The 25,289-nt window shown below is 38.9% G+C and overlaps 1 protein-coding gene across 3 annotated transcripts in view; it reads right to left on the bottom strand.

The window, feature by feature from the left end:
- Positions 1 to 586: 586 nt before the first annotated feature.
- The window catches only part of LOC310714857 (cadherin-4-like), a 346,409-nt gene continuing 321,706 nt past the window's right edge, over positions 587 to 25,289 (bottom strand). For all 3 annotated transcript variants that reach the window (XM_083520863.1, XM_083520864.1, XM_083520865.1), the window contains 7 exons: positions 24,290 to 24,543; positions 17,186 to 17,328; positions 10,509 to 10,742; positions 9,745 to 9,978; positions 4,944 to 5,083; positions 4,322 to 4,486; positions 587 to 2,209 (listed from right to left, as the gene is read on the bottom strand). In XM_083520863.1, coding sequence (XP_083376989.1) covers positions 2,006 to 2,209; positions 4,322 to 4,486; positions 4,944 to 5,083; positions 9,745 to 9,978; positions 10,509 to 10,742; positions 17,186 to 17,328; positions 24,290 to 24,543 — 1,374 coding nt within the window. In that variant the 3' untranslated portion in view covers positions 587 to 2,005. The remainder of the gene's footprint in view (positions 2,210 to 4,321; positions 4,487 to 4,943; positions 5,084 to 9,744; positions 9,979 to 10,508; positions 10,743 to 17,185; positions 17,329 to 24,289; positions 24,544 to 25,289) is intronic.

The following is a 25,289-nucleotide window of genomic DNA, read 5'->3' as shown; positions in this document are numbered from 1 at the left end:
AAAAATAATCACAAAACTCCACACGTGTACAAGAAACTAAATTCTAAGATTCACAATTTGCTACTTCCTGTATATCTTGAATGGCAGATGTGTCATCTAATAAGTGGTAAGTTTTTTATTCACAAACTATACCTACCTTTTCCAGGTTTGTCTGAATTGTCATTGTGTTTTTGGAGATGTTCATTTGTTTTCTGATTTGTTATTTTGTTTTTTAAGATTTGTTATTTTGTTTTCTGATATGTTTTGTTTTCTGATTTGTTATTTTGTTTTCTGATTTGTTATTTTGTTTTCTGATTTGTTATTTTGTTTTTTAAGATTTGTTATTTTGTTTTCTGATATGTTTTGTTTTCTGATTTGTTATTTTGTTTTCTGATTTGTTATTTTGTTTTTTAAGATTTGTTATTTTGTTTTCTGATATGTTTTGTTTTCTGATTTGTTATTTTGTTTTCTGATATGTTTTGTTTTCTGATTTGTTATTTTGTTTTCTGATTTGTCATTTTGTTTTTTAATATTTGTTATTTTGTTTTCTAATTTGTTCATTTGTTTTTTGATATTTGTTATTTTGTTTTATAATTTGTTAATTTACTTTTGGATTTGTTCATTTGTTTTCTGAATTTTCTTTTGTTTTCTGATTTGTTCATTTGTTTTGCACATCTCGGCCACCATAGTATTTACCCTTAATACACATGAGGAAAAATGTTTTCGAAACACATGAAAATGGAGAAACTAAATCAGAGCTATTCTGATCTGCCATTCTGACTTTCTGTATGGACAAGAGGCCTAAAAAAATGTATAGCCATTGACAGGGCTACATTAAAGAGCAAACACGAAAACTAAAACTAAAGAAAACTTTCCTGCCTTGTCTATGATTTTCTTCCATATCCAATTTCTTGTTTCGACCCGTGCCAAAAGGAGGAACCTTAGAAGAACTTTAAAAGAACCATACCCGACGTTGGCATGCTGCTTTCTAAATAGGACAGTCTGTATCTCAGAGGCAACATGCTGCCTGTAAATGTTGCCTACCCAGACAGCCTCCTCCGGGGTAGCGATCATTTTGAAATCATGCTAAAAGTCTAATGGTATATCCTTCAAACTGGTATTGGTACTACTAAATTTGGACTTGATGGTTAAACCTCATGGTTTGCTAGTGATAATGTGTCTCTAGAACTGTCCCCTCACTAATATGTGAAATTGTGCAGTCTAATTTATCTTGTCAAAAAGTAAAAATCTCATGTACTGTGTCTTATCCGTTGATGCAAACCTGACACACGTGATTGAATATACGTAGCGTAAGCTTCCTGTCACGGAACTACTCGCCAAAAGCCTCGATTTTCCTGCAGGTGAATTATGAGGAACTTGAATATGGCCGGTCAGCTGTAGGTGTGTGTTGATGTCAGGTGTAGGTCTGGACAGAAGACCAATCCTGAGAAAAATCCAAGAACTACGCACCACTAAAGGCACTTCTTAAAAAACGACGAAAAAACGACGACGACGACAACGACGACAGTGCTCCTCTTCTCGATAGAATTCAAGTTCAGAGAAAAGAAAGAAGAATGGCTTGTTTAGACCATTTTTTTCAGAGTAGAATGCCTACCTTGTCTTTATTATTTTCATTTTTTTTTACTCTTTTCTCTTTTTTATGCGCTGTCTCAATATTAGCAGGAGGATTTCACCCTGCAGATGGTTGCATCAACCATGTTGCAGGATTCTTCAAAGAAATAATGAGCACAAAGCGTAAATACAGCTGGACTACTTAACAAAAAAAAAATCAGAAAACAAGAAACTGATAAAAAATATAATTAAAGGAAGAAAAAAGCAGGTCCACTATTATCGCTGTCTCTCCCTGTACAAGTCTCTCTGGAGTTGGCCAAGTGATTGGTAGGTGGGTGTGTTTATCATAGAGAGAGAGAGAGAGAGAGAGAGAGAGAGAGAGGCCCATGATTGGTCGTCGCCGCAGGTTCAGGTGACGTGGGTGGAGCCTTTTGAGGGACAGCCCCGTTCCGTTCTAGTCGTCTCCACCCCCATACATGTCGGCGAGTTTTTTGAAACGTGGCCCCCAGTCGTTGAGGTAGTCGTAGTCTTGCTCTCCGCTGCTGGAGGTGTTGAGCGAGCTGACCGACCCGGCGGTGGATCCGCTGCCCTCGTAATCAAATACCAACAGCGAATCGTAGGGTGGAGCCGTCGGGTCGTTATCCGCCGCTCTCAGACCCTGCAGTGAAATGACAGGAATAGTTCAAATATCAGCAGGATTCACCCCTGCAACCATTATATGAGGTGGTAGCAACAAGTTTTGACACTAATGGTGCAATTGGTGCTGTTCTGACCATGTGCATCACGGACAGCGAGTTATAACAAAGAGCAAACGTGAAATTCTGTGTGAAACTGGCCAAATCTGCCACAGAGACGTTTGACATGACATAAGTTTGACACACGCGAAAACAATCAACCCCCCGAAAATGTCGTCATGAGAACAATCCACCTGACTTCTGGACTTCACCCTCTTGATATAAGAAAATAGAAATAAACTTGACTTGACTATTTTAAATTTGAAGGTGTGTAAACGTAGATAAATAAAGTACTTTCTTGTAAACAGAGCGAGTTTTTAAACTTTTTTATACAGCGCTTTTCACGATGGACATTGCAAAAAGCAGCTGGGGTGACTGTGGCAAGGAAAAACTCCCTTAAACAGTATGAGGAACAAAGCCTGAGAGGAACCAGACTGAAAAAGGGGAACCCATCCTCATTTGGGTGACACCAAGAGTGTGATTGTAAATTGAAGCGATTTTTTTTTAGCAATTGATTGATTGAAAAAAATGTACCATTGTTTCCTGACAAAAGAAACAGTTGTTTGGCCGATAAAATGGCTGTGAAATCAAATTCGACTGTATCAGGTCCAATCTACAGTATCGTACAGTCATACAGATAAAAAAGTAAGGGGTCCCGAGGCAAAAATGTCATTTGCGATCCTTGAATTTGATTATTAGCAACGATTTATAAACCTTTCAAAACTGAAACTGGTAAATGATGGTATGTGCTCTGGTAGAAGCCATAAATCAGTCTGAAATCATTTCTTCCCGGGGAGGATATATATATCACCCACAATATTAAAGTAAAAATGTCTTTATAAGCATGAAAATCAAGCTTCGATGTGGAAGTCTCCAAGGCAAAGGACCATGACAGTGACATTACAGTGTAACTTGTTAAACCCCTAGAGCGAAGATTTTTAGAACTTTCTTATGAATTATCCGGGCTACAATGTTGGCGTATAAAAATATCAGACTATAATGATATAAAACTGTACAGCACTGAGTTTTGTAAAGCAAAGCTGATAATCAGGGTTGAGTGATTTATGAACATTCTGAAAAACACTTTAGGAACAGCACAAAACAATACCAACAAAGGGCAGGTACTGAAACAAGTGCCCCTAAGTGCCAGATAAGGACAAAATGACACCTTTTAACTCAGCCTTTGTATCATTCTTTGAATTTAAAATTGTCATAAGGTTTGTTTGAAGGTTGATAATGAAAATGAAAAAGGATCAGAACCTTTCTGATATATTTCTGATTTATTTTTCACTAGCTTGCATAAAAAATAAAAAAAAAAGCTTATTCTGGTTGCCAACACATTAAAAAAAAAATTATAAAAAAAAAAAAGCTGTGTACGAAAAAGTAATAAACTCAAATTAAATCTTAATTTTTTTTTTTATCATAAATAATCTAGATTTTAGAATAGGAATTGACTGTAGAAAAAATGCACTGTGAAATTGCACCTAAAATTGCTAGCATGATTTCTCCTCGGTTTACACTGAATTCAATTCAATTAATTTTTATTTCTAGAGCACGAATAATAATTTACATTTTCTTAAAGTGGCTTTACAGAGATAAAGAGGTTATAAGGTTGTATAAAAAAGTGTAAAATTTTAATGAATATAAGTTTGCCCCTCATAATTGTAAGTTTATCCCTAACGAGTTTGGCAAGGAAAAACTCCCTGAGATGGCATGAGGTAGAAACCATGAGAGGAACTTATCCTCATCACTGAATGTCTATCCTCAAAGTTCTTGGGTTTCTCAGTAACTTCATGGATCTTTAGGCTGCTCAATAAAGTCTTTTAAATGTATAGTGTTTGGCAGACACTTTTATCCAATGCAAAATATCAGTTACACATCAGTTGCAGTTATACAAAATCAGATTCCTTTAACCCCTAAGCTTCAGCCTCCCCTATTAGTTTCTATATTAGCAAGTTTCATCCAATCTTCGGAATATTTGATGTAATATTAAACTAAACAGGCAGAAATTCAGCCCCGGATTTCAGCCATTGTACCTCATTGATGAAATCTCCAATGTCCCCAGGGTGGGGTACCATAGGCCGAAGGGGGTACTGAGACTCAGGCACAACAGGCCTTTCGTCCACCCGTCGCACCCCTTGGGATTTTCCCATGATGTGCTCCAGAGAGTCGGGTTGCTGCAGCTGGCTCAGGTCATAGTCCTGCAGATTAGACCACATATATGCTAAAGACAAACCTACACAACGCTGACAAGATTGTACCATATTCATAATAAAAGCATGCACAAAAGCTAGTACAGTCACATTAGCCAACAACTTTAATTAAGACACAATGACTGTGCAGCAAGAACATCTGCAGCTAATATTCGATTTGGATTAGCTTTTTTGCTCAGGCCATGTGGTCTGGTCATATTAGCTTTATTTGGCAATATACCTTATGTGAAGCATGTCAGGATTTTTAATTGCCCCAAAATAAACTGGCAATTTTCTAGCAAGGTTGATCATCAAAATCTTAGCTACCCAGTCTGGTTTAGGTCATGAGATAAACAAGAAGCACCAGTGTATTTTGCTTTTCACGGGCTGATAAAATGGAACCGAATACACAAGACGAAAAATCAGCCTCAGAACCACAGTTGTCTAGAATCAGAGCTCCAGTCACCTGGTCCTCCTCGCCGCCCCCTTCCTCGTCATATTTGAGGATGTTGTCTCTGACGTCATCCTCGGGGTCAATCAGCAGCTGTTTGGTCTGTCGCTCCTTCTCTTTCCTCTTCATCCATACTACAAAGAGCAAAACCATGCCTGCAGTGCAGAAATCACAAATGAATGAACAGACAGCATAGATGATGTTTACAAAGCAGCTTCACCGAAATTCTGAATGTAGATTTTACATCCCTAATAGAAGAGCCAGAGTTACAATAGTGAAGAAGACCCCCTTGAGATGACACGAGGAAGAAACCATTGACGAAACAAGACTCAAAAGGGGAAGTATCAGTTGCATTTAGATTTACATTCGGCAAATGGATTAATCCTGAGCAACTTGCAAAAGTGCTTTGAAGTCTTTACCAATGAGTACATTGTGGTACTGTTTCCTAAAAATATATTATAAGTCCAAAACTCAGTTGAGAACCAAATTTAGTTACAAGAGACAATTTTAAGATGTGCTAATTTGAGTACTTCTGAAAAAGGTATGTCTTTAGCCATTGTTTGAGGATAGCTAGTGACTTAGATGTTTGGAAATCTTTAGGAAGATTGTTCCATGACCCAGATGATTAAACAGAAGAGTTTTCCTTGTACCCTGTTTTCCTCTGACCCTGAGACATGGTGGGACCACTTGAATAGTGGTAGAGGTTAAGACATACACTGCAAGAACTCCTCATCTGGACTTACAATCTTATTTCTAGCAATAAAAAAAATCTTATTGATCGTATTTTAAGCATAAAATACAATGAAAGAGCATTGATCAAGATTGTGTAAGACTTTTAGGATTATTCATCATTTTTTCTTACTTACTTAAGCTTAAAGGTAGTTATTTTACCAACAATCAGCTGTAATAACTGGTTTTATGGTTGCCCAGTTACAAATGCTTAATAACCACACTTAGGACTTGTTCATTAGTATTATTTATTCCAAATGCTTGTTTTATGTCAATGCCAACACATTTATTTACAAATTAATAACACATTATAAGAGTCTGCAGTATTAAGTCACCACATTCGTTTCAAACATTATCCTTTTGTTGCCCCGTCTTAACTTTTTTGAGATGTTTTTTGGCCATCAAATTCAAAATTACCTTATTTTTTCCTTAAAATGGTACTTAATGGTACTATTTTAAATGTTTGCTATGTTCTACTGTCAATAAAACATGGGTTTATGAGATTTTCAAATCATTGCATTGTTTTTATTCACATTTTACACAATCTCCCAATTTATTTTGGAATCGGGGTTGTGAATTTCATTTATAACCTGGTGGTGTTGATTGTATATTGTGGTGTCTATTGAATTTTAAATGGAAAAAATAGTGGTGTTAAAGGGAGACTCCTGGTGATTAATGGTATTCGAAGGAATTCTGAAGCTTAATGCTAAATGCTGGCATTTGCTATTGTGTTTATAGATAATATACATATTTGAAGAATAACGGTCTTCGGTAAATGTTGGTATTTATAGCAAATGTTGGTGTTTGCTGATGAGTGTTATTGTGTTTTCGAGAATATGGAAATGGTGCTCCATTGGGTTTTGTGAAGGATATTGATGTTCCGTTTATGAACATGTTGTGGTATTTTATGGAGGATATTAGTGCCCAATGGGATTTTAAAGTTAGGATTTAATGGTAAGATGTGTATGTTAGTGTTTGATATACTGTAAATTGGTGATGGTTGATGTTTGTGAATAATGATATTTGATGGAGAATGCTGATGCGATATGACGGTGTCTGATGTACAATAATTGAATAAATGGTTGAGGTAAATGTTGGTGTTTGATAGGAGGAGGTGGCATTTTAGTGGTGTAGGCATTAGGCACAGAAGGTCACAAGTTCAAATCCCAGAGCACCACCAATCTTTGTGGACCTTAAGCAAGGCCCTTAACCCTGAGTTAGTGGTGATTGTTGATTGGAGAATGCTGGTCATTAATGGAAAGTGGTGTTGAGAATGAAAGCAATTAATACAAAATGCTGATATTTGAAAGAGAAAATTGGGTTTGCTTTTTTTGCTGTTTGTTGAGGTTAAATGCTGCGGTTTGTGAAATCTAATAATGTATTTAAAATGTGTTTTGGCAAAATTCGGTAATGCTCTGGATTTTTGGCTTTAGATAGCATGCACTGTTTTTTTTTATGCTGCCTGTTTAGGCCATCAATATGTTCAGGGCTTACATTCGCCATTATCCTAATTTGTGCAGCACAGCTCCAGTATCATGAACATATTACGGAATATCCTACGCAACTCTGAGCTTCGGTCCTGTGTATTATTCGCACAAAAAATCCACTCTCACGCAGAAATATCCTCGCCTTGGAGAGGAACGTGATGTTCCAGCCAGTGCTAGGTAAATGTTTTATAGATATGTCCAGATGAGCAGCTCTCCAATGTATAGGGAAAAGGAAGTCTCTTACCTTTTCACCACCAAAAAAAATTCAGTATTGCATGCCTCGGGCCAAAGAAAGTCTGGTCTTGTGTTTGTTTGGAACAGCAGAGTTTTAACCTCAGGGTAAAAAAACAACCTGTGAGTTTGCGAGTGAAGTTCAGCTATGGTTGGTTATACCATGAACTGGAGTGCACAAAGAAAACAGGAAATTCAGTGTTATAGTAGGTGTCTTATTAAAAACAATAAGAGATAAAGGAATAATGGCTTCGCCAGGTTGTATTTCATGCCAGGATGTGCTGATCTACTATTTAGCCTCAGGCACTTTGGGTACAGAGAGAAGTTTCTGAAGAAAGAAGATTTACACTTTGTAATTCTTTTTTTTTGGGGGGGGTCAAAGCTATTGAATTCAAAAATCCTCTCAAAACAGTTGGCTGTAAAAGTGGTTTTGTACTAGGAATGTAACTGAATATGAATACAATATTCAGATCCAGCACCTCACTAAAAGGCTCGGGGATCGTGTGTGTGTGTGTGTGTGTGTGTGTGTGTGTGTGTGTGTGTGTGTGTGTGTGTGTGTGTGTGTGTGTGTGTTTATTTTTTTAATCAGAATGCTTTCCAGAAAGGTTCACATGGCATCTGCTGGAAATGCGAGGTGTGTATTAGAACTGGGATCCTGTGGGTTAGTCTTTATTGGTGCCAACACCATCAGACAACACAAAAAGTCATACGAGTGGGAGTTTTTTGTTTCTTCACCCTGAAGAGTGGTCAGTTAGGAAGATGGTGAGTGTGTGGTAGTAACTGGAAGGGGTTGATATGACACACAAAGGACAAAGACTTTCTCATTAACGTTTAATTGCCGTGTAATGCAATGTTATGGTATTTACTTCTTTATGCTGGGTAACTGCCTGGTCAGGGCCATGTTGGTTTAGAAGTAGGCTATTAGATTGGCTGTATTTTTGAAAAAAGTACAAGCAAATAGAATATCTGTTTGAGGAGTAATAAAAAAAAAAAACTACACACAACGGCTAAATGCTAATGACTGTAGTCCTACAGTAATCCGGATACATTTGTAAAAGGCATTTTTGTTCAAAAAAACTCTCCGTGTCCACACTATCGATTTCCCAATAGTTGCTCATCCACACTAAAACGTCTCAAAAAACGCTCACGTCCCTGTACTGCGCATGAGCAAAAACGTGAAATGCTTCGACCCGCATCATTTAAAGCTGCATTTAGTTTCCGTCTCTTTTGAAACTTCACGGCAATGACAGAGAAAATGCAATCATCAAAGCCTACGTATTTTATAGTCCACCCAAACAGCTTTTTCAAATCTATCCACTTTGGAAAGCTCAAATTTTAAAAAACATTTTGATGGACAAAAAAAAGTGTTGATGGAAGTTGAAAATTGAGAGATTATTAGTATAAACAAGGCCTAAGTGTTTTTCAGGCATTTCCAGGTTATTACCAGTGGTTTACACCAGAGGTCCCCAACCACTGGATCGGAACTCAATACCAGGCCATGGAAGAGTTTCTTCTGGGTCGCATGGGAAAAACTGGGAACATGTCTAAAGGTACTTTACAAACCGTACATGAGGCACAATTTGATATACTATGTACCCCCAATGCTGTATGTACCCACAATTTCCCACCATCCTGCACCAGGGGGTTCGTGACAATTTTCAGTGTTTCAGGGACATTGTTATAAAGTTAAAGTTAAAAAATAGCCCAAACACACTTCAGATTAAAATCCAGACTGAAGTGTTTTTAAATACAGATACAGTATTGGCACAAGTAAAGTAAAGTATTTAGGGCCAATCTTAAATTTATTCTGTTATAATGAGGCATTGATTTTATGCAGCATACTTTACACTTAGTCATTATTTCTAGTCAGATAATTAAAACAGCGTTCGATGGAACACAGAAAAATTATCGAACATTTTTCATTTTGACACGTCTAGTCATTGACTAGATCGTTGTGAAGCTCCAACACTGCTACAGTAGGCTGTACCACAATGCATCACAAAGCAGCACATTCAAGATAGATGAGATGCTTGCACTGTGTGAGTCAGTTTCATGAATCATATAAGAAAGGTGAGACCATCAGTGGAGTCAAAAGCCGTCAGTAAAAAATTGGGTTTGAATTTTTTTTGGGTTTTTTTGCTCATCAGCTCATGATAGAGACTGTGACAAGGGAAATCATTCGCACTGGATTCTGGCTATGCATAAGCAAAAACTTCAAACTTGACGATAACCGTAACATGGTATAGAAGTGCCATTATTCTAGCTACAACAATCTCTGGGTAAATAAATGATATTAAATTGTATACATTTTCTAAAATTTCTTTTAACCAATATCACCTGAATCAGAAAAACTTTTTAGAGTTACTCACTAAGAAGGATGATGATGCAGATCAGGATGGCGATGATGGCGCCGGTGCCCAAGCCCGCCGCTGCTACGGCACCGAGGGCAGTGCAGTCACCATGTTCGTCACACGGACACACCTTCACCTTAATGACTGAGCGATTGGAGAGTGGAGGGTTTCCCGAATCCGATACAGAAATGGGAACTTCATACACACCCGACTCCAAGAACTGGATCCTCAGGCTCAGACGAGCATAGTCTCCTACAGACGGGATGGAATTCCATTAGAAATTAATTTAGAGTTGGGATTAGAGGATTAGAGTACGGTGAGTACAGATGAGGAGTTTATGGGTAATTAACAGAGTTAAGTACAAAACTAAAAAAACTGCATAAAACTGTATAAAGTTGTAAATTCATATCATATTTTATACTTTTTCTGCCAAAATAGTTGTCGATCATTAAAAGCATCAGGTTTAGGTGCTCAGGTTTAGGGCTTGGGTTTGAGGATTGAGTTTGGTTTAGATTAGTTTAAAATTTTCAGGGATTGGCAATTATTTGAGGTTTTAGTTAGTCTTGAGTTTGGAATTTGTAGGACTTGAATTTGTTTTTTTACTTGTCACATATACTTTACAGTGCAGTGAAATTCATTCATGAGGTTGAATTCACAACTATACAATCAAATAACTTAGAGCCTTAACCACTTCTTTACTTCTGTACTCAAAAGTATTAGCTTTAAGATTAAGCATTCGAGATTTGGCACAGAATTTTCCAGAAGGTTCGAGCATGTCTCACCGCTGATTCGAGAAACAGTCCAGTTGCGGCGAATGATGGAGGGATAAAGAGGCAACTCGAAGACGAAGGGGCCGACATTGGGATCGGTGTCGGCATCCACTGCTGTGATGTTGACCGAGTTCATGTGGGATCTTTCGCAGATCTGAGCATCGTGAGGGACGAGTGATGGAGCGTTATCGTTCACATCTATGAGAAATATCTGCAGCGTTCCTGTGCTACTGGCAGAAGGAGAGCCTGAGAAATGGAAAAAACAAAAAAATAATAAGAAACACAAGACTAATCACATCACTGAGGATACACACACACACACACACACACATACACATGCAGGAATTTATCTACCAGAGGATAGACTAGTTTAGACTAGGTGTCAACTGCCTACATGTTTTATTTAATAATAATAAAGTATGTGTAATAAAGTGTGTTTAAAATATATGGACAAAAGCTTGTGGACACCAGACCAGAAGATTCATATGTTATTTTTGAACATCCGATTCCACAATAAGTCACAATTTATGATTATAAAAAACTCCACCCTTCTCAGAAGACATTCCACAAGATTTTGTAAAGATTTGTGGAGATTCATTCAGCCACAAGGCTGTTAGTAACGTCAGGTACTGATGTTGGTGAGGAGGTTCTTGGGGTGCAGTCAACGTTCACATTCATCTCAAAAGAGTTTATACTGTAGGTCAATAGCAGGAGATCTTCCTCTCCAACCCATGCAAAGTAGGTCTTCATGGGGAAATTGTCATGGTGGAGCAGGTTTGGGTCTCCTAGTTCAGGTAAATTTTCATGCTAGAGCATCCAAAGACGTCCAGAACAATTGTGTGCCTCTGACTTTTTGTGGAACAACCAAATATGGTCTGGTGTCTCAATACTTTTGTCAATATAGTGTCCATATAATGTTTTACTAGATACCAAACTACAGACAAGCACCAAATTCAACATTCAGAATTCATCCCCCAGCCCCATAATTCACATTGTGCTCATCAGCTTTAGCTATTATTACCATTTTTGATGCTGATAATAAGAGGATCTAGAAACATCTAGCAAAAAACATACATTTTAGACAATTAAAGACTTTCATTTAGGTTCCCTGGTGGTCTAGTGGTTAGGATGATACCCCGGTCAGGGGATCGAACCCCAGCCATTAGGGTTGCACAAGCCAGTGCACTCTCAGTGCCGGTCCCAAGCCCAGATAAACGGGGAGGGTTGCGTTAGGAAGGGCATCCAGCTTAAAAACATGTGGCGACCCCTAATGGGAGAAGCCGAAATAAAGTTTTAAAGACTCTCCTAAGCATATCAGCAACTTCACATTTTGTGCCTCTTTTGCTCCGGTTTGGGACTTACAGTACCATCAGTTCCCTTAGTGGTCAATTTAAACAGGAGGAAAGATACTGGGTTTTGTTTATCATTTGCTGTATGTGTTTAAAAATGTATGTATTTTGGCCAGGAAGTTTCTCAGGGGTGGATAACAGAGAAAAACCACTGACACTGCCAGTCTGGGTGGAAGTAAAATCCCTGGCTGGTACCTATGAATAGCAGAATTTCCCCAGCAACCCATAGAAAGCTAATGCTGTCCAAATAGCGTGTTAAAACAGATTTGTTGAATGCCAGGTGAGTAAAGCTTGCAGTTATTACGCCTACTCAGGAGGCAGATTTTATAAGTTGCTGGGGTAATCAAATCATTTACAGGTGCTGCTTGGCCATTTATGTTGTATTCAGATTGGCAGGCGAGTTTTTCTTTCCCTCTACACACTAAAATAAAGACTGTATATGGAAACTGTATATTGACAATTTGACCTCTGGTGCTTATGTTGTTGGGAAGGTGTGTGTTAAATCTTCAATTTGCTTATTAACCGAAAATTTTAAAGATCCACCCAAAAACCCTGAGAGAGGAAAAGTAAAAGTAAATGAGAAAGTCAAGTTCGGTAGCTTTACTTCTCCGAGTGCTCCCATGAGACATTTCCCACCCCGAAACACCTCCTGTTCTTTGACGAACTAATCGTTTTAGTCCCGCTTCCCAGTCTTGAAAAACGGCAAATAAAATCAATTACTTTCGTGCTGCTCAGTATTCAGGCGAGTGAGACCTCTGGTGGTCGGGATCGACCCCCAGGGCGGACTCACACCATCCATACGGGGTTGTGTTGTGCAGTTTTTTTTCCAGAAAACTCAGCAAAAGTTGCATTCTAAGGTGTAAACACTTTAGGAACAGGAGGGGAAGTTGAGAAGACAGAAGGATGGAATAAAAAAACAAGAAAAATGGAGAGACAGCAGGGCGAGAAGAGTCTGTGTGTGGGTGTAGCAGTTGTTTCTGTGTCAGAGTGTCCAGTGAGGCTGCTATTATCGGCTGCCAGTGTGGAATTAACCAAACCCTTTTAGACATCTGTCTCCATTAGTGGACACACACACTTACACACACAGACACACAGTTGATAATGCTAAAATCTGGCCTTCTGACTGAGACTGAGATCTCGAAAATTGGGCAGGCGAAATTGAAGAGACAAAACTGGAGCGTGGGCAAAGCTGGAAGTGGAGACACACAAACACACACTATTATTGTCTTAGGTTGCTCTCACATATGTAGCTTTCACACATACTTTGTTTGCTAAAGTCTTGCTGAAGGCCCCTGAATCAACCCAAGAGCGACTCAAGAACTGCAGAAAGGGAACCAAACTCACCCTACAGTATGCAGTTTACAAGGACATACCGACTGTAGATGCCTGCAATGAATACAATAGACTCTGAATAATAATAATGATCAAAATTCTTTAAATACAGTATTTACAGTAAAACAGACTCTGTGTTCTTTATGTTCTGTTGTATTTAATGTCACTTATTCAGGGATTTACTGCGATCAACCGTCACCCAAATGTACACACTGAAACTGTCAATCATCGAATTTCAAAGTAATTTTTTTTTTTTTTACCTACGTTTCGGTTCAAACAAACTTCAAACTTTAAAGCAAAAGAACTCACACGATCGATTACGTTTTGATTCAGATTTAGCAGGCGGACCCTGGTTTAGGGCATTTCCACGTTAATATGTTTTCGTTTTTAAAACACATTTTTTTCTCAGTTTTTGCCTTCCGTCCACAAGTTTTTTGCCGCAGATTTTGCCTTTTGTCCACAATTTGCTTATGTGCAGTACAGGGACAAAAGCATTTCAGACGTTTCAGTGTGGATGAGCGACTTTTGGAAAACGATTGAAAACAATAGTGTGGACGTGGAGCGTTTATATATATATATATATATATATATATATATATTGCAAGAGCTGACTTTATTTGGTCAGAAACCTATAGAACACACATTTCTCCAGCTTCTCTCACCCTCCTGACTGTGACTTTTACTCTTTTGCTGTCTCTGCACCGCGAGTGAATTTCAGGATTTTCCTCCTGTGGCATTCGCAGGAGGAGGAGTGTGTCATTTCTGTTCCCACCACAGCATGTGAGCTTGAGGCTGAATTTTGCATTTCTGATGGAGATGAGAAAGCAGGGAAGAAACGAATGGATTGGTTACACACTAGCGTCGACTGTCGCTCCCTCTCCCTGTGTACTAACGCTGTAGCAAATTATTGGTGGTCCAATAAAGTCAGTTAACATTACAATTACTTTTTATAATGAGATTCTAGGTGAAAATTGTATTCACACTGTCTTGTGCTGTCTGTTTGCACTCAGGATGCACTTTATGTGGCGAGAACACTCACTTTAGTCCTTAACTCTGTGTTCGGTTATGTCGCTCTATGTTGGGTGATGTAGCACCGAGATTCTGGAGAAACATCTTATTTCACTGTGTACTGTGTTAGCTATATATGGTTGAAAGGACAATTAAATAGGTTTTTGACTTGATTTAAAATTGTGCTCGGCTCCATTTGAATATCATCTGTTCCAGTACAACACCTGTGTAACCGATTTCCTAGTGGCTTTCACCTCCAATGTCACTGTAAACGTTTGGACTGTACTTGCCATCATGCAGCATTCCTATAACCACTCGGACTGCAGTTTGTTTCTTAATGCCAACTGTACCCAATATGACTGTTGCCCCTGCCATCATTGGAACTGTAACCAATGTGTGTCATATAATATAATATAGACAAATGCAATTCCAATATAAAAACGGTTTATTAATATAATCAGGCAGGCAGGTCCAAATCGGCACGCACAAGAAACAAGAAACAGGCAACGGCTAGGCAATTAGCAAACAATGCATCTACAGCTCAGCGAAAACGAGAACGAAAACGAGAATAAGGAAAACAAAGAGAAAAAAAAACAGGAAACAAAAGCTGTTATGAGCAGACGATATACAACAAACAATACTTCGGAAAGTGACAACGAAAACACAGTTGTGTTTAATACAATTGTATTCAATCTAACTGTAGTTCTTGCCCCTAATACCACCGAAATCCAATCTGACTGTACGTCCTGGTACAATACAACTGATTTCATTTTAACTGTAGTTCTTGCCCCTAATACCACTGAATCCAATCTGAATATAGTTTATGCTCTAATACCATTAAATCCAATCTGTAACCCAAATGTAGTTTCTGCTTCAATACCGCTAAATCCAATGTGACCGTAGTTTTTGCTGATATTACAACCGAATCTACCCTGACTGTAGTTCCTGCATTAATACCACTGTATCCAATCTAACTGCAGTTCTTGCCCCAATAGCACCAATTTCAATCTGACTGTAGTTCCTGCCCCTATTACCACTAAATCCAATCTGAATTTAGTTATTGGTCCAATACAATGAATCAAATCTGACTGTAGTTCCCAGTTTTAATAGCTCAGAATCCGAACTGCCTGTAGTTTATACCCCTAATACCACTGAATCCAATCTGACTATACTTTTTACCACTAAAATTACTGAATCCAATCTGACTATAGGTTTTACCACTAAAACCACTAAATCCATTCTGACTATAGTTTTTATGCCTCATACCAATGAATCCAATCTGAATGTACTTCTTAGTCCAATACAATGAATCAAATCTGACTGTAGTTTTTACCCCAAAACCACTGAATCCAATCTGACTAAAGTTTCTGTTCTAATACCACCAAATCCAATCTAACCATAGTTCGTAGTTTTAATAGCTCTAAATCCAATCTGCCAAGAGTTTTTTTTTTTACCACTAATACCAATGAATCCAATCTGATTGTAGTTTCTGCATAGCACTGTACCCAATTTGAGCTCATCCACAATGACCTTAAAACTAGTCAGACTGTAGACTCCCCCTAATGCATGCCTAAACAATGAGGAACGAATTAGATATTAGTTTCCTCCACCAATACCACTGTAAACAATTAGACTGTAGTTTGCCCCCCAGATGGCACTATGACTCATCAGACCTATGAGTTTTCACCCCCAGTGGAATTGTTTACAGCCAGATTCCCTGAGGCGTATTTATTATTATTATTTTCTGCATTTTAATCCATATAATATTCAGTTCTCAATTGATTTGCTTGTTTTAAATGCCTTACCCAGTCATCTTCATAAACCCTGTTTATCTAAAAGTGTAGAAACCAAATACCCCGATATAATCAGAAAAATCTGTGACAAAGTCATTATTTAAAAAAGACAGAGAGAATGAAATGATAAACAGAAGGTAAAGTATCTACTGGTTGCAGCAATGCCTTTAATCCCTGTTTCCACTCCTCTGCTAAAAAAAAAAAAAATGAAAAAGAAGAAGAAAAAAAAGGAGAAGAAGAGTGAGGGAACGTAAAGCACATCACGGGAGCTAGCCATGTCAGTCATGGATGAAAAGCAGCTCTGAGTTCGAGTAAACACTGAGCTGGACGAGTCTGATAACACACAGGGGGGATGAGCTTGTGTGTGTGTGTGTGTGTGTGTGTGTGTGTGTGTGTGTGTGTGTGTGTGTGTGTGTGTGTGTGTGTGTGTGTGTGAGTGAGAGAGAGTTAGCTGTGATTGGGGTTTTGCTTGGCTAAGCGTGGGTTTGTTTGGGAAAGAAAAACAACCACAGAAAGACTTATTATGCAGAGAGAGAAGAGAGAGAGAGAGAGAGAGAGAGAGAGAGAGAGAGAGAGAGAGAGAGAGAACCCTGACTCCATCCCTGTGCAAATGGCAAGCATGAAAAGTGAACGGAGAGCATCATTAATGTACGGTTTTTCTTCCAAGACTCTCTGGGAAAGGGGTTGTGCAGATTTAAAACCTAATCTTAATTGACTGAGAGTTAAAAGAACTTGGACAGAGAGATGTACAGGGACAGACAGACAATTACACTAAAATTGGACAGACAGACGAATGCACTTAGGGACAGAGAGACACATAGACGGGCAGGCAGAGAGAAGTATGGACTAAGACAAAAAGACAAGAGCGGGAAGGCAGCCAGATAGATATACAGAAGTAAAGTCTGAAAAAATTGTCAGATGGACAAAGAGATAGACAAATAAAGAGACAGACATAGTGACAGACAGAGACGGGAATGGCAGACAGACATAAAGTTGGAAAATTGGAAAAAATGGACAGATAAACATACTGACAGATATACAAAAAAAAGAGACAGACAAAGAGACAGATAGAAAGAAAAAAAAGATGGACAAAGACAGGAAGATATAAAGGTGGGAAGTCAGGCAGACATTAAAAATGGAAAGTAGGGTGGACAACCAGGTGGGAACCTGGAGGTCAGGAGGATGTTTTGCTACTCAGAAAGCTCACCGGTGTCAGCAGCGAGGAACGTGGCCTCGTAGATGTTCTTCTTGACGTAGACAGATTCTCGGTCCAGCACAGCCACTGTGGTGATCTGACCATTTGACGAGTTGATGGACAGCCAGTTCGCAGGATCCGAGAGCTTTAAATATCTGCAAAATACAAATACAAACACAAATAATAGCGGTGTTAAAATTCACCAGAAAATCAAGTTTGATTATATTTCTTTTTTTTTTGTTGCACTACGAAGACCTGTTTTATGAAAGAGCAATGCGTTAGAAATCAGAAGGGACTTGTGTAAATTGATGCTTACAGTTGTGACAGGATCAGAACAATCCTAACTTTACAACGGGCTAAGCAGGGTACGCTTTATACGACTTTTCATGCAGCGTTTTAATTAACATCCCAAAGCAGCACTTAAAGCAAATTCCATAAAACCCCCTACACGTCGCGTTAGCATCAATAACAGCCTTCAGCGATTCCGCGAATTCCAGCAGGCGAGATTTTTTGCATATTAAACAGCGAGAATGACGACCAGATTAATGGCGGCCCAACAACCGATCTTAATCTCCGTCGCTCCTTTGAAGCACCACTTGTGTTAATTAATTTGCAGCTGTGCACAAGATTTGCGGCGACTGCTATTGAAAAAAAAAAAAAAAGAAACCGACAGCCAGAGATAAGGAACGCGCTGGCACTCGGGTCATGTTTAGAAGGCACTCAGTGACAGGATCGCTGATGAGCTGTTAGCGAAGGACATTATTTTGGCTGCAGTGTCACTTTTGGGACATGGAACTAGCAAAAGGTAAAAATGTGTATATGTGTGTGTGGACAGGACAGCCGTGTGAACATTAGAAAGCTTGGACAGCAGTGCCGAAGAGCTAATTAGAGTGCATTTTGAGGAGAAAGTCACATACAGCGTCGGAAAGCATGTCCGGAGTTAATTGTCAGGATGAAGAGTGTATGGACACGATCCACTTCGTCCTGCACCGAGCTGTGATGAAGATTTTAAAGATTTTGTTGAAAAAGTAGACATGGGAGGCTAAAGCAAGCTGACAGCTCATTACCAGTGGTATATATATATATATATATAAAATCACACCACAAACAAAAATCACATGGTTCCACATCAAACAATATGTTTGATGTTTTTTTTATTTATTACGTTTGAATGAATTTAAACTACACATTTGAACCTAATTGTAAATTAACAAGTACATTGCGGTGGTGAACAATAAGGAAGTCGTTTTACTTTGTTACTGTCAATTTTTTTTAAGGATCTCTAATTGAGTTTTTTTTTTTTATCATTATTCATTTTCGAGTATTTTTTTTTTTATTTTGGATTCTGGAGACCTCAACTTTTTATCTGAATGTGTAATATCTTACTTTTTACTAAACCACATTTTAGAAAAAACACGGAGTTCATTATTAATGTGCAGTGAAAGCGTAAAGAATGTTAAATGAGAAGCTGTAGCGAGTGCAAAAGTGTGTGTGTGTGGAGTAAATGTACCTTCGCTGTGTGTTTGTATCTACAGAAAACTCTTTTCTCATACAGTACATTTCTACTTCGACTTTCCACACTGGTTCGGAAGTGAGAACTTTTAGTAATTGTTACTGGAGTAGAAATGGAAAAGGAGGAGCTTTACATTAATTGCGGTGGTATTTAAACAGGGGATTAGTACTTCATCAGTCACAGGGTTTCTACACGAGATCAAAGGCAAAAGGTTTGAGAAGGTTTTTCTCCAGAGTGCTTACAGCCTTGTAGAAGTACAGGCTTGAATTTAGTGAAATTGAGAAGAAACTTGTAGATATGAAGTCTGGTGAGTTTATTTAGGAGATGATGATCACGACTCCTCCAAGTCAGTATATTTTCTGAATTCGAAAAGCTGATTGGACCTCCAGAGGTACCCCAGAGGTACCCCATCTGTAATTCACCACGTTGCTATATATTCGCCTAGACATAACAGTACACTATATGTACAAAACTATTGGGACACCTGACCTTTCCTGCCATATGTAGTTTTTCTCTAAACTGTTACCACAAAGCTGGAGACACACAACTGTATCGAATGTATTTGGACAATTTGCGTTCACTTGAACTTGGAAACCCAAACCTGTTCCAGCATGGCAATGTGCACAAAGTGAGTAGCCTGCTATAGAGCTCTGATCTCATCCTTACTGAACATTTTTGGGATGAATTGTGAATGCGGACTGCACCCCTGACCTCCTCACCTCCCCTACATCAGTATCTGACTTTACTAAAACCACTGTTTCTGATTAACGGTTTCTCATCCACGCCTTGGGTGGTTCCATGAAATTCCCGGAGTTCTACTTTTTGCTTCTGATCATCATCACTGTACCCCGCAACATCTTATCATCTGCTATAAATGCTACAAAATCAGCATTCATCTGCTATAAATGGACATTCGGTGCAACCCAGATGAGGATGGGTTCCCTCTTGAGTCTGGTTCCTCTCAAGGTTTCTTCCTCATGCCATCTCGGGAAGTTTTTCCTTCACCACAGTCGCCACCGGCTCGCTCATCAGGGACAAACTTGCTTATAAAGAACATCTTCACTTTTAATCGCCACATTATCTGTGTAAAGCTGCTTTAAGACAATGTTCATTGTTAAAAGCGCAATACAAATAAAAATTAATTGAATTGAATTAACACAAATGTCCGCACGCACACTCCAAAATGTAATGGAATATTTTCCTAAAAGAGTGGAGGAAATTATAAGAGCAAATTGGGACTAAATGTGGAATCCGATGCTAAAAAAACACACCATGTTACAGCAGGGTGTCCGCAAAATTCTGGCAATATATTGTAAATGTAACATCCTTTACAACTTGTCTTCGCCTTGGTCAATCATCCTGCATGTCTTCCAATGACCATGTGACTGATGGATAAGCATTCGTCTGAGTCTGGCTCGTGACGGTTATAAATATTTCTCCCTTGTGCACAAATTTTATTGCACGCTTGTCCATTGTCAGCAGTCATGTGCAAAATGTTCGGGAAAAAAATGCACACAGTTAGCGAACGATGTCTGGCTGCAATATCCTGTTTCCAACTAACTTTATGACCTATTCTGCAATTTGAACCACCAAGTTGCCTGGTACATACTGCATATACCAAGTTTTAAGTTTCCTGCATCCAATAAAGGGCCTTATTTGGCCCTGAAAAATGCCTGAAGTTCCCTAGTAATCACTTCCTGAACACCATTTTTCCTCCTGTGTCAGCTTCTTCGCTAACAAGCAGCACGACGGCAGTGTTGTTCGGTGACACAGGTGCTCCTTATGTCATTGTTTTGTCATTTTTCATACAATATGACACTTTGCTGCTTTGGTGACCACATAACCGGAGACATACAATAGATGGTCATTATTGAGGAAGACCAGTGTGACTTAAATTGGGTGATTTGATTAACAACATAGTATATAAATATGATATAAGTCATGATTGGTCTATATTTATAGGCAGAAATACTGATAGAACACTAGAATAACACAAATAAGCTACTTAGAAACACTACAGGCAGATGTGATGATGCTTGTCAGGGCAATATTGAGTTTTTTTCTTTTTACTTTTTTTTTACTTTTAGACATTTCCTGTTTTACACCGTACGCAGTAATACAAATATCCAAACTCAAGTCAATGTTCATTATGGACTTCCACTTTCAACTGAAATCAGACTGGTTTTTAGTTCAATTTGATTTGTATAGCACCTTTAACAAAGTAGCTTTACATAAAAAACAACTAGTATAATATAAATGTAACATTCCTCAACTCATTACTCTAAGTTCATCCCTTAAGAGAGACCCAGAAGTGATGGTTGTGAAGGTAAAACCTCCCTGAGATGAAGGAACCCTTGAGGAACTAGACTCAAAGGGTTTACCCTAAATATCTGTTTATATGTTTATATATACAGTAGGTTTCCTCTTAATTGGGACGATGCGGAGAGGATTGGAAACGAGTTTATTCGAGGGACAGAAGGATGTTTTGTGGACAAAGTGAGAAAAGTCTAATTGAGATGGTTTGGAAATGTGCAGATGTGGAACATGGGGTATATCGGTAAGAGAATGCTGATGATGGAGCCACCAGGAAGGAGGAGGTTTATGGATGTGGTGAGGGAAGACATGTAGTTGGTTTGAAAGAGGCAGATGTAGAGGACAGGTGGGGTATGGAGACGGATGATCCGCTGTGGCGACCCCTAATGGGAGCAGCCAAAAGAAGAAGAAGAAGATATATAGGTTTCCTTATTGTTAAAGATATAATGAACTTTTGTGCCCTACTGTAGAACCCAACCACTGTAACAAGCTGTTTATATAAAAAACAATCTCCAGGGTTCTTGGAACCATGTAATTCTCATGTATTTTTAGGCTGTCCATGTGGAGCCAGCAGACTGGAGAGTGGTTTCCAATTGATATGAACTACACAAAGAAAAAGAACATCAATAAGTAACATGTAGATCCAGAAAGGTTTTGGTAACCTTGTTAGGGTTGTGCAATATTCTTTAAATTATCTCTAATGATTTTTTGGACTTGTTTCCATATATTTTTGATGGTTCAAAAAAAGGTTAACCATCTCCAAGAACCAGTATCTTTAGACGGGGATTCAATTACGCTTTATGGAAAAAGGTTGGTGCACACCTCACCATCTCCTGATCCTGTATTCCCCGTTTTCTTGTTAGAATAAGCTCCTCTTTTTCACAGAGGCTTTCCACAAGGTTTTTCGAAGTGTAAATGTGGGGATTAGTGCTTATTCAGCAAGTGAGATCAGGCACTAATGCTGGTTGAGAAGGCTGAGCTTAAAGTTCATCCTAAATTTTTTCAGTAAGGTTGAGAAGGTCAGGGCTCTGTGCAGGACAATTTCAAAAATAGTGGATTTTTTTAAAATACCCATAGATAGGTTGGGTCGTACTTCCTGATAACAGATTAATCAACCAATTTTGAAATGTTTTAATTGGCTTCTGGATAAAAAGGCAACAACAAAACAGTACTGAACTTTATTACAAAAAGAAAAAAACTGTACTGGATCATGAAAATTGACTAAATGAAATATTTTGATATCAATTATTAAATATAATTATCTAATTCATATTTTAAAATTTAAAGTGCACTACGTGCACAATGTGCTCTCCGTGCAGCGCACAAACTCAATGGCACATGGCATCAGTGATTTGCCTCTAGAGGCCGCTCTCGTAATGACACCAGGCCTTTTCAGCTACTCAACAAAAACAAACGCGAGCCGGAAAAACTATCGTTATGGATTTTTGCCAATAACTTATAGTTTCAGCGAATAACTATCGTTGCCGATCGATCGCCAAAACCGGTGAATTTGTGTACCTCTAAACTGAAACAGATTAATGATGTCTTCATGGACTTTCTTTGTGCACAGTAACATCGTGCTGGAAAAGTGCTTGGGATTTTAAATTCTGGCAAATGGAAAATTATAATGTTACAGTATACAGAGACATTCTATACAATTGTCTGCTTCTACAGATAGATGGGCAGGTGTCCACATACTTTTGGTGAAGGGGTGTGTGTTAATTTAGAAGGAATGGGAATTTCACTCCACAAACTGTTCAAATGGTGTTAATTTTATATCACACATATTTTGGAAACATTATGTCTGAAAAAAATGAAAAAAATTTCAGTAGACTTTTCAGTCCTATCAAAGTGTTTTTGATAAAGTGTTTAGTGTCAAAAATCTTAACACTAACATCAAGAACATCATGTCTTCTCATCATATTTCAATGGGTTTGTGATTTGCTTTCAACTCCTCCCTAAAAAAATACTAATTTCTTGTCTGCCCTTCTATTCAGAGGCAATAAGAGGATTGTTTATATATATATTTATATATTTACATATGTTTGTGTCAAGTTTGAAAAGCAAGTTGCCATAAAGTTCTCGTCCAGATGGCTGCAGAAAACTGGAGGAAACTATTATTTTAGAGATATGCAAATAAGAAAGTCAGAGAGAGATAGAGAGAGAGAGAGAGAGATAGAGAGAGAGAGAGAGAGAGAGAGAGAGAGAGAGAGAGAGAGAGAGAGAGAGAGAGAGAGAGAGAGAGAGAGAGAAAAATGGGCCAGCTGGTGATTGCAGCATCTTCCTAAATTATGATGTACACCCAATTTACTCTCATTAGTAGGCAAATTAACTGGTAAATTTGTTTAGACCAGATCTTCCTTAGAGAGAAGAGGGAAAGCCAGAAGAGAAATGAGCACGAGCCGAGAAAAGAGGGAGGGCAGGGAGTGGACACTGAGCTAAAGTGTACAGAAGGGAAAAAGGGACGCAGCCTTGTATTTCAGTGAAAACACTGAAATCTGTGCCATGTGCAAAATTAAATTGCTTTTCTATCACACACACACACACACACACACTGCTGAGGTATTGACTCAGGCTGTCATCAGCTTCACATTGATTGGCCTTTTATGAGCAAATATAACAGCGTTTAAAGTAAGACGACACCAAACAGCGGCTCGTCACAGGTTTGGCCGCAATGACTGCGAAAAAAAAAAGATTTCTCGAAAAATAAACTTCAGCTTTAACCCCTGCTATGAATTCCAATAATTAAAATCGGAAAATAGTGACGTTTGGTAAGATGTCCTTATGCAGAGCGACTTTAATTTGTCTAATTCATGCAGCTAAGCAGCTATGGGTATAAGGGGCCTTGCTCAGGGGCCCAGCTTAAACAATGAGCTACGACCGCCCCTATGCTCTGTCAATCTTTGGAGACAGAAAAATATATGGCAATTGGCACATTCATATTCAGAGCAAAGTATTGCTGAGCAAGTAAGGGTTAAGGGCCTTGCTCAAGGGCCCAGCTTGTTGTGGTCCAATTCCTTCACTACTAAGCTATGACCTTCTCTGTGCTCTGTTTATCGTTGGAAACAGGATTCACTTTTAGATACACAGCATTTTGGCAACGACTTACTACTGAGCAGATGAGGCTTAAGGGCCTTGCTCAAGGGCCCAGCAGTTGCAGCTTGGTGGTACTGGGATTTGAACCTGTGACCTTTTCAGTCAAAAAGGCCAATGCAGATTGTCCCAACACTGAGCTACCGCAGCCTTCCTGGACGTCCTAGCTAGCATCTGTGAACACTTCAGTATCTTACCGAATGCTCTGCTGCATGAAGGTGTCAGGGTCTCGGGCGGTGAGTGTAGTGATGATGGTGCCAGCAGGGACGCCCTCCTCAAAACGCACCATTTTGGGGTTTTCAGGGAAAATGGGCGCCTCGTTGACGTCCCTCACAGAGACCGTGACCCCGGCGGTGTACTGCAGGGACGACTGGATCCCGTCAGCCAGCGGAGCCTGATTGTTGACGACTACCGTCAACATGAATGCTCGATTCATCTCAAAGTCCACCGGCTAGGAAGAAAGACAGAATGGAAGACGAGAGACAAAAATTTTTTTGCCATGTTTTCTCCCAAAAAAAAAAAAAAATTTATATCCACATTTCCATAGGAAAACAGTGTTCATTAAACATGGCACCATTACGTTATGCTCAAAACATTTGTCAGATGCCTTTTTTTTAGAGCAGTTTTACAACTAAGCATTCGAGGATTAATTGTAAGCAGAAGCTCAGTGGTTCAGAATGTTGTGAGTCCAAAGCACCACCAAGTTGCCACTCCTGGGCCTTGCTCAAGGGCCCAGCAGCGGCAGCTTGGTGGTGCTGCGATTTATACCCGTGACCTTCCAATCTAGAGTCCAATGCCATAACCACTAAGCTGCCACCTCCCTCATGATATTATATTTACATTTACGCTATTTGGCAGGTGCAATTTTCCAGAGCAACTTTTCTCATTTATGCTTTGGACTCACAACATTCTGAACCACTGAGCTACTGCTTCCCATTGGGCATCGTGGTCTTACCTGTGCCCGCAGCCTAAAGTCACACATGCACTGATATTTATAGTGTTGTGAAAAAGTATTCGTCTTCCAAATACAGATTAAAACAATTAATTAAATCAATCAAATTATTTTACACAAAGGCAACCCGAACAAATACAAAATGCAGTTTCAAAAATGAGTATTTTTATTAATTACAGGGGAAACATGAAAAGCTGTCCAAATCTGCATGGACCTATGTGAAAAAGTAATTGCCCCCTTCCCCA

The sequence above is a fragment of the Silurus aristotelis genome (assembly GCF_946808225.1).
Source record: "Silurus aristotelis genome assembly, chromosome: 19".
NCBI lineage: Eukaryota > Metazoa > Chordata > Actinopteri > Siluriformes > Siluridae > Silurus > Silurus aristotelis.
Note: the sequence above shows the minus strand (reverse complement) of the source record. Positions and strands in the feature narration are given on the sequence as shown.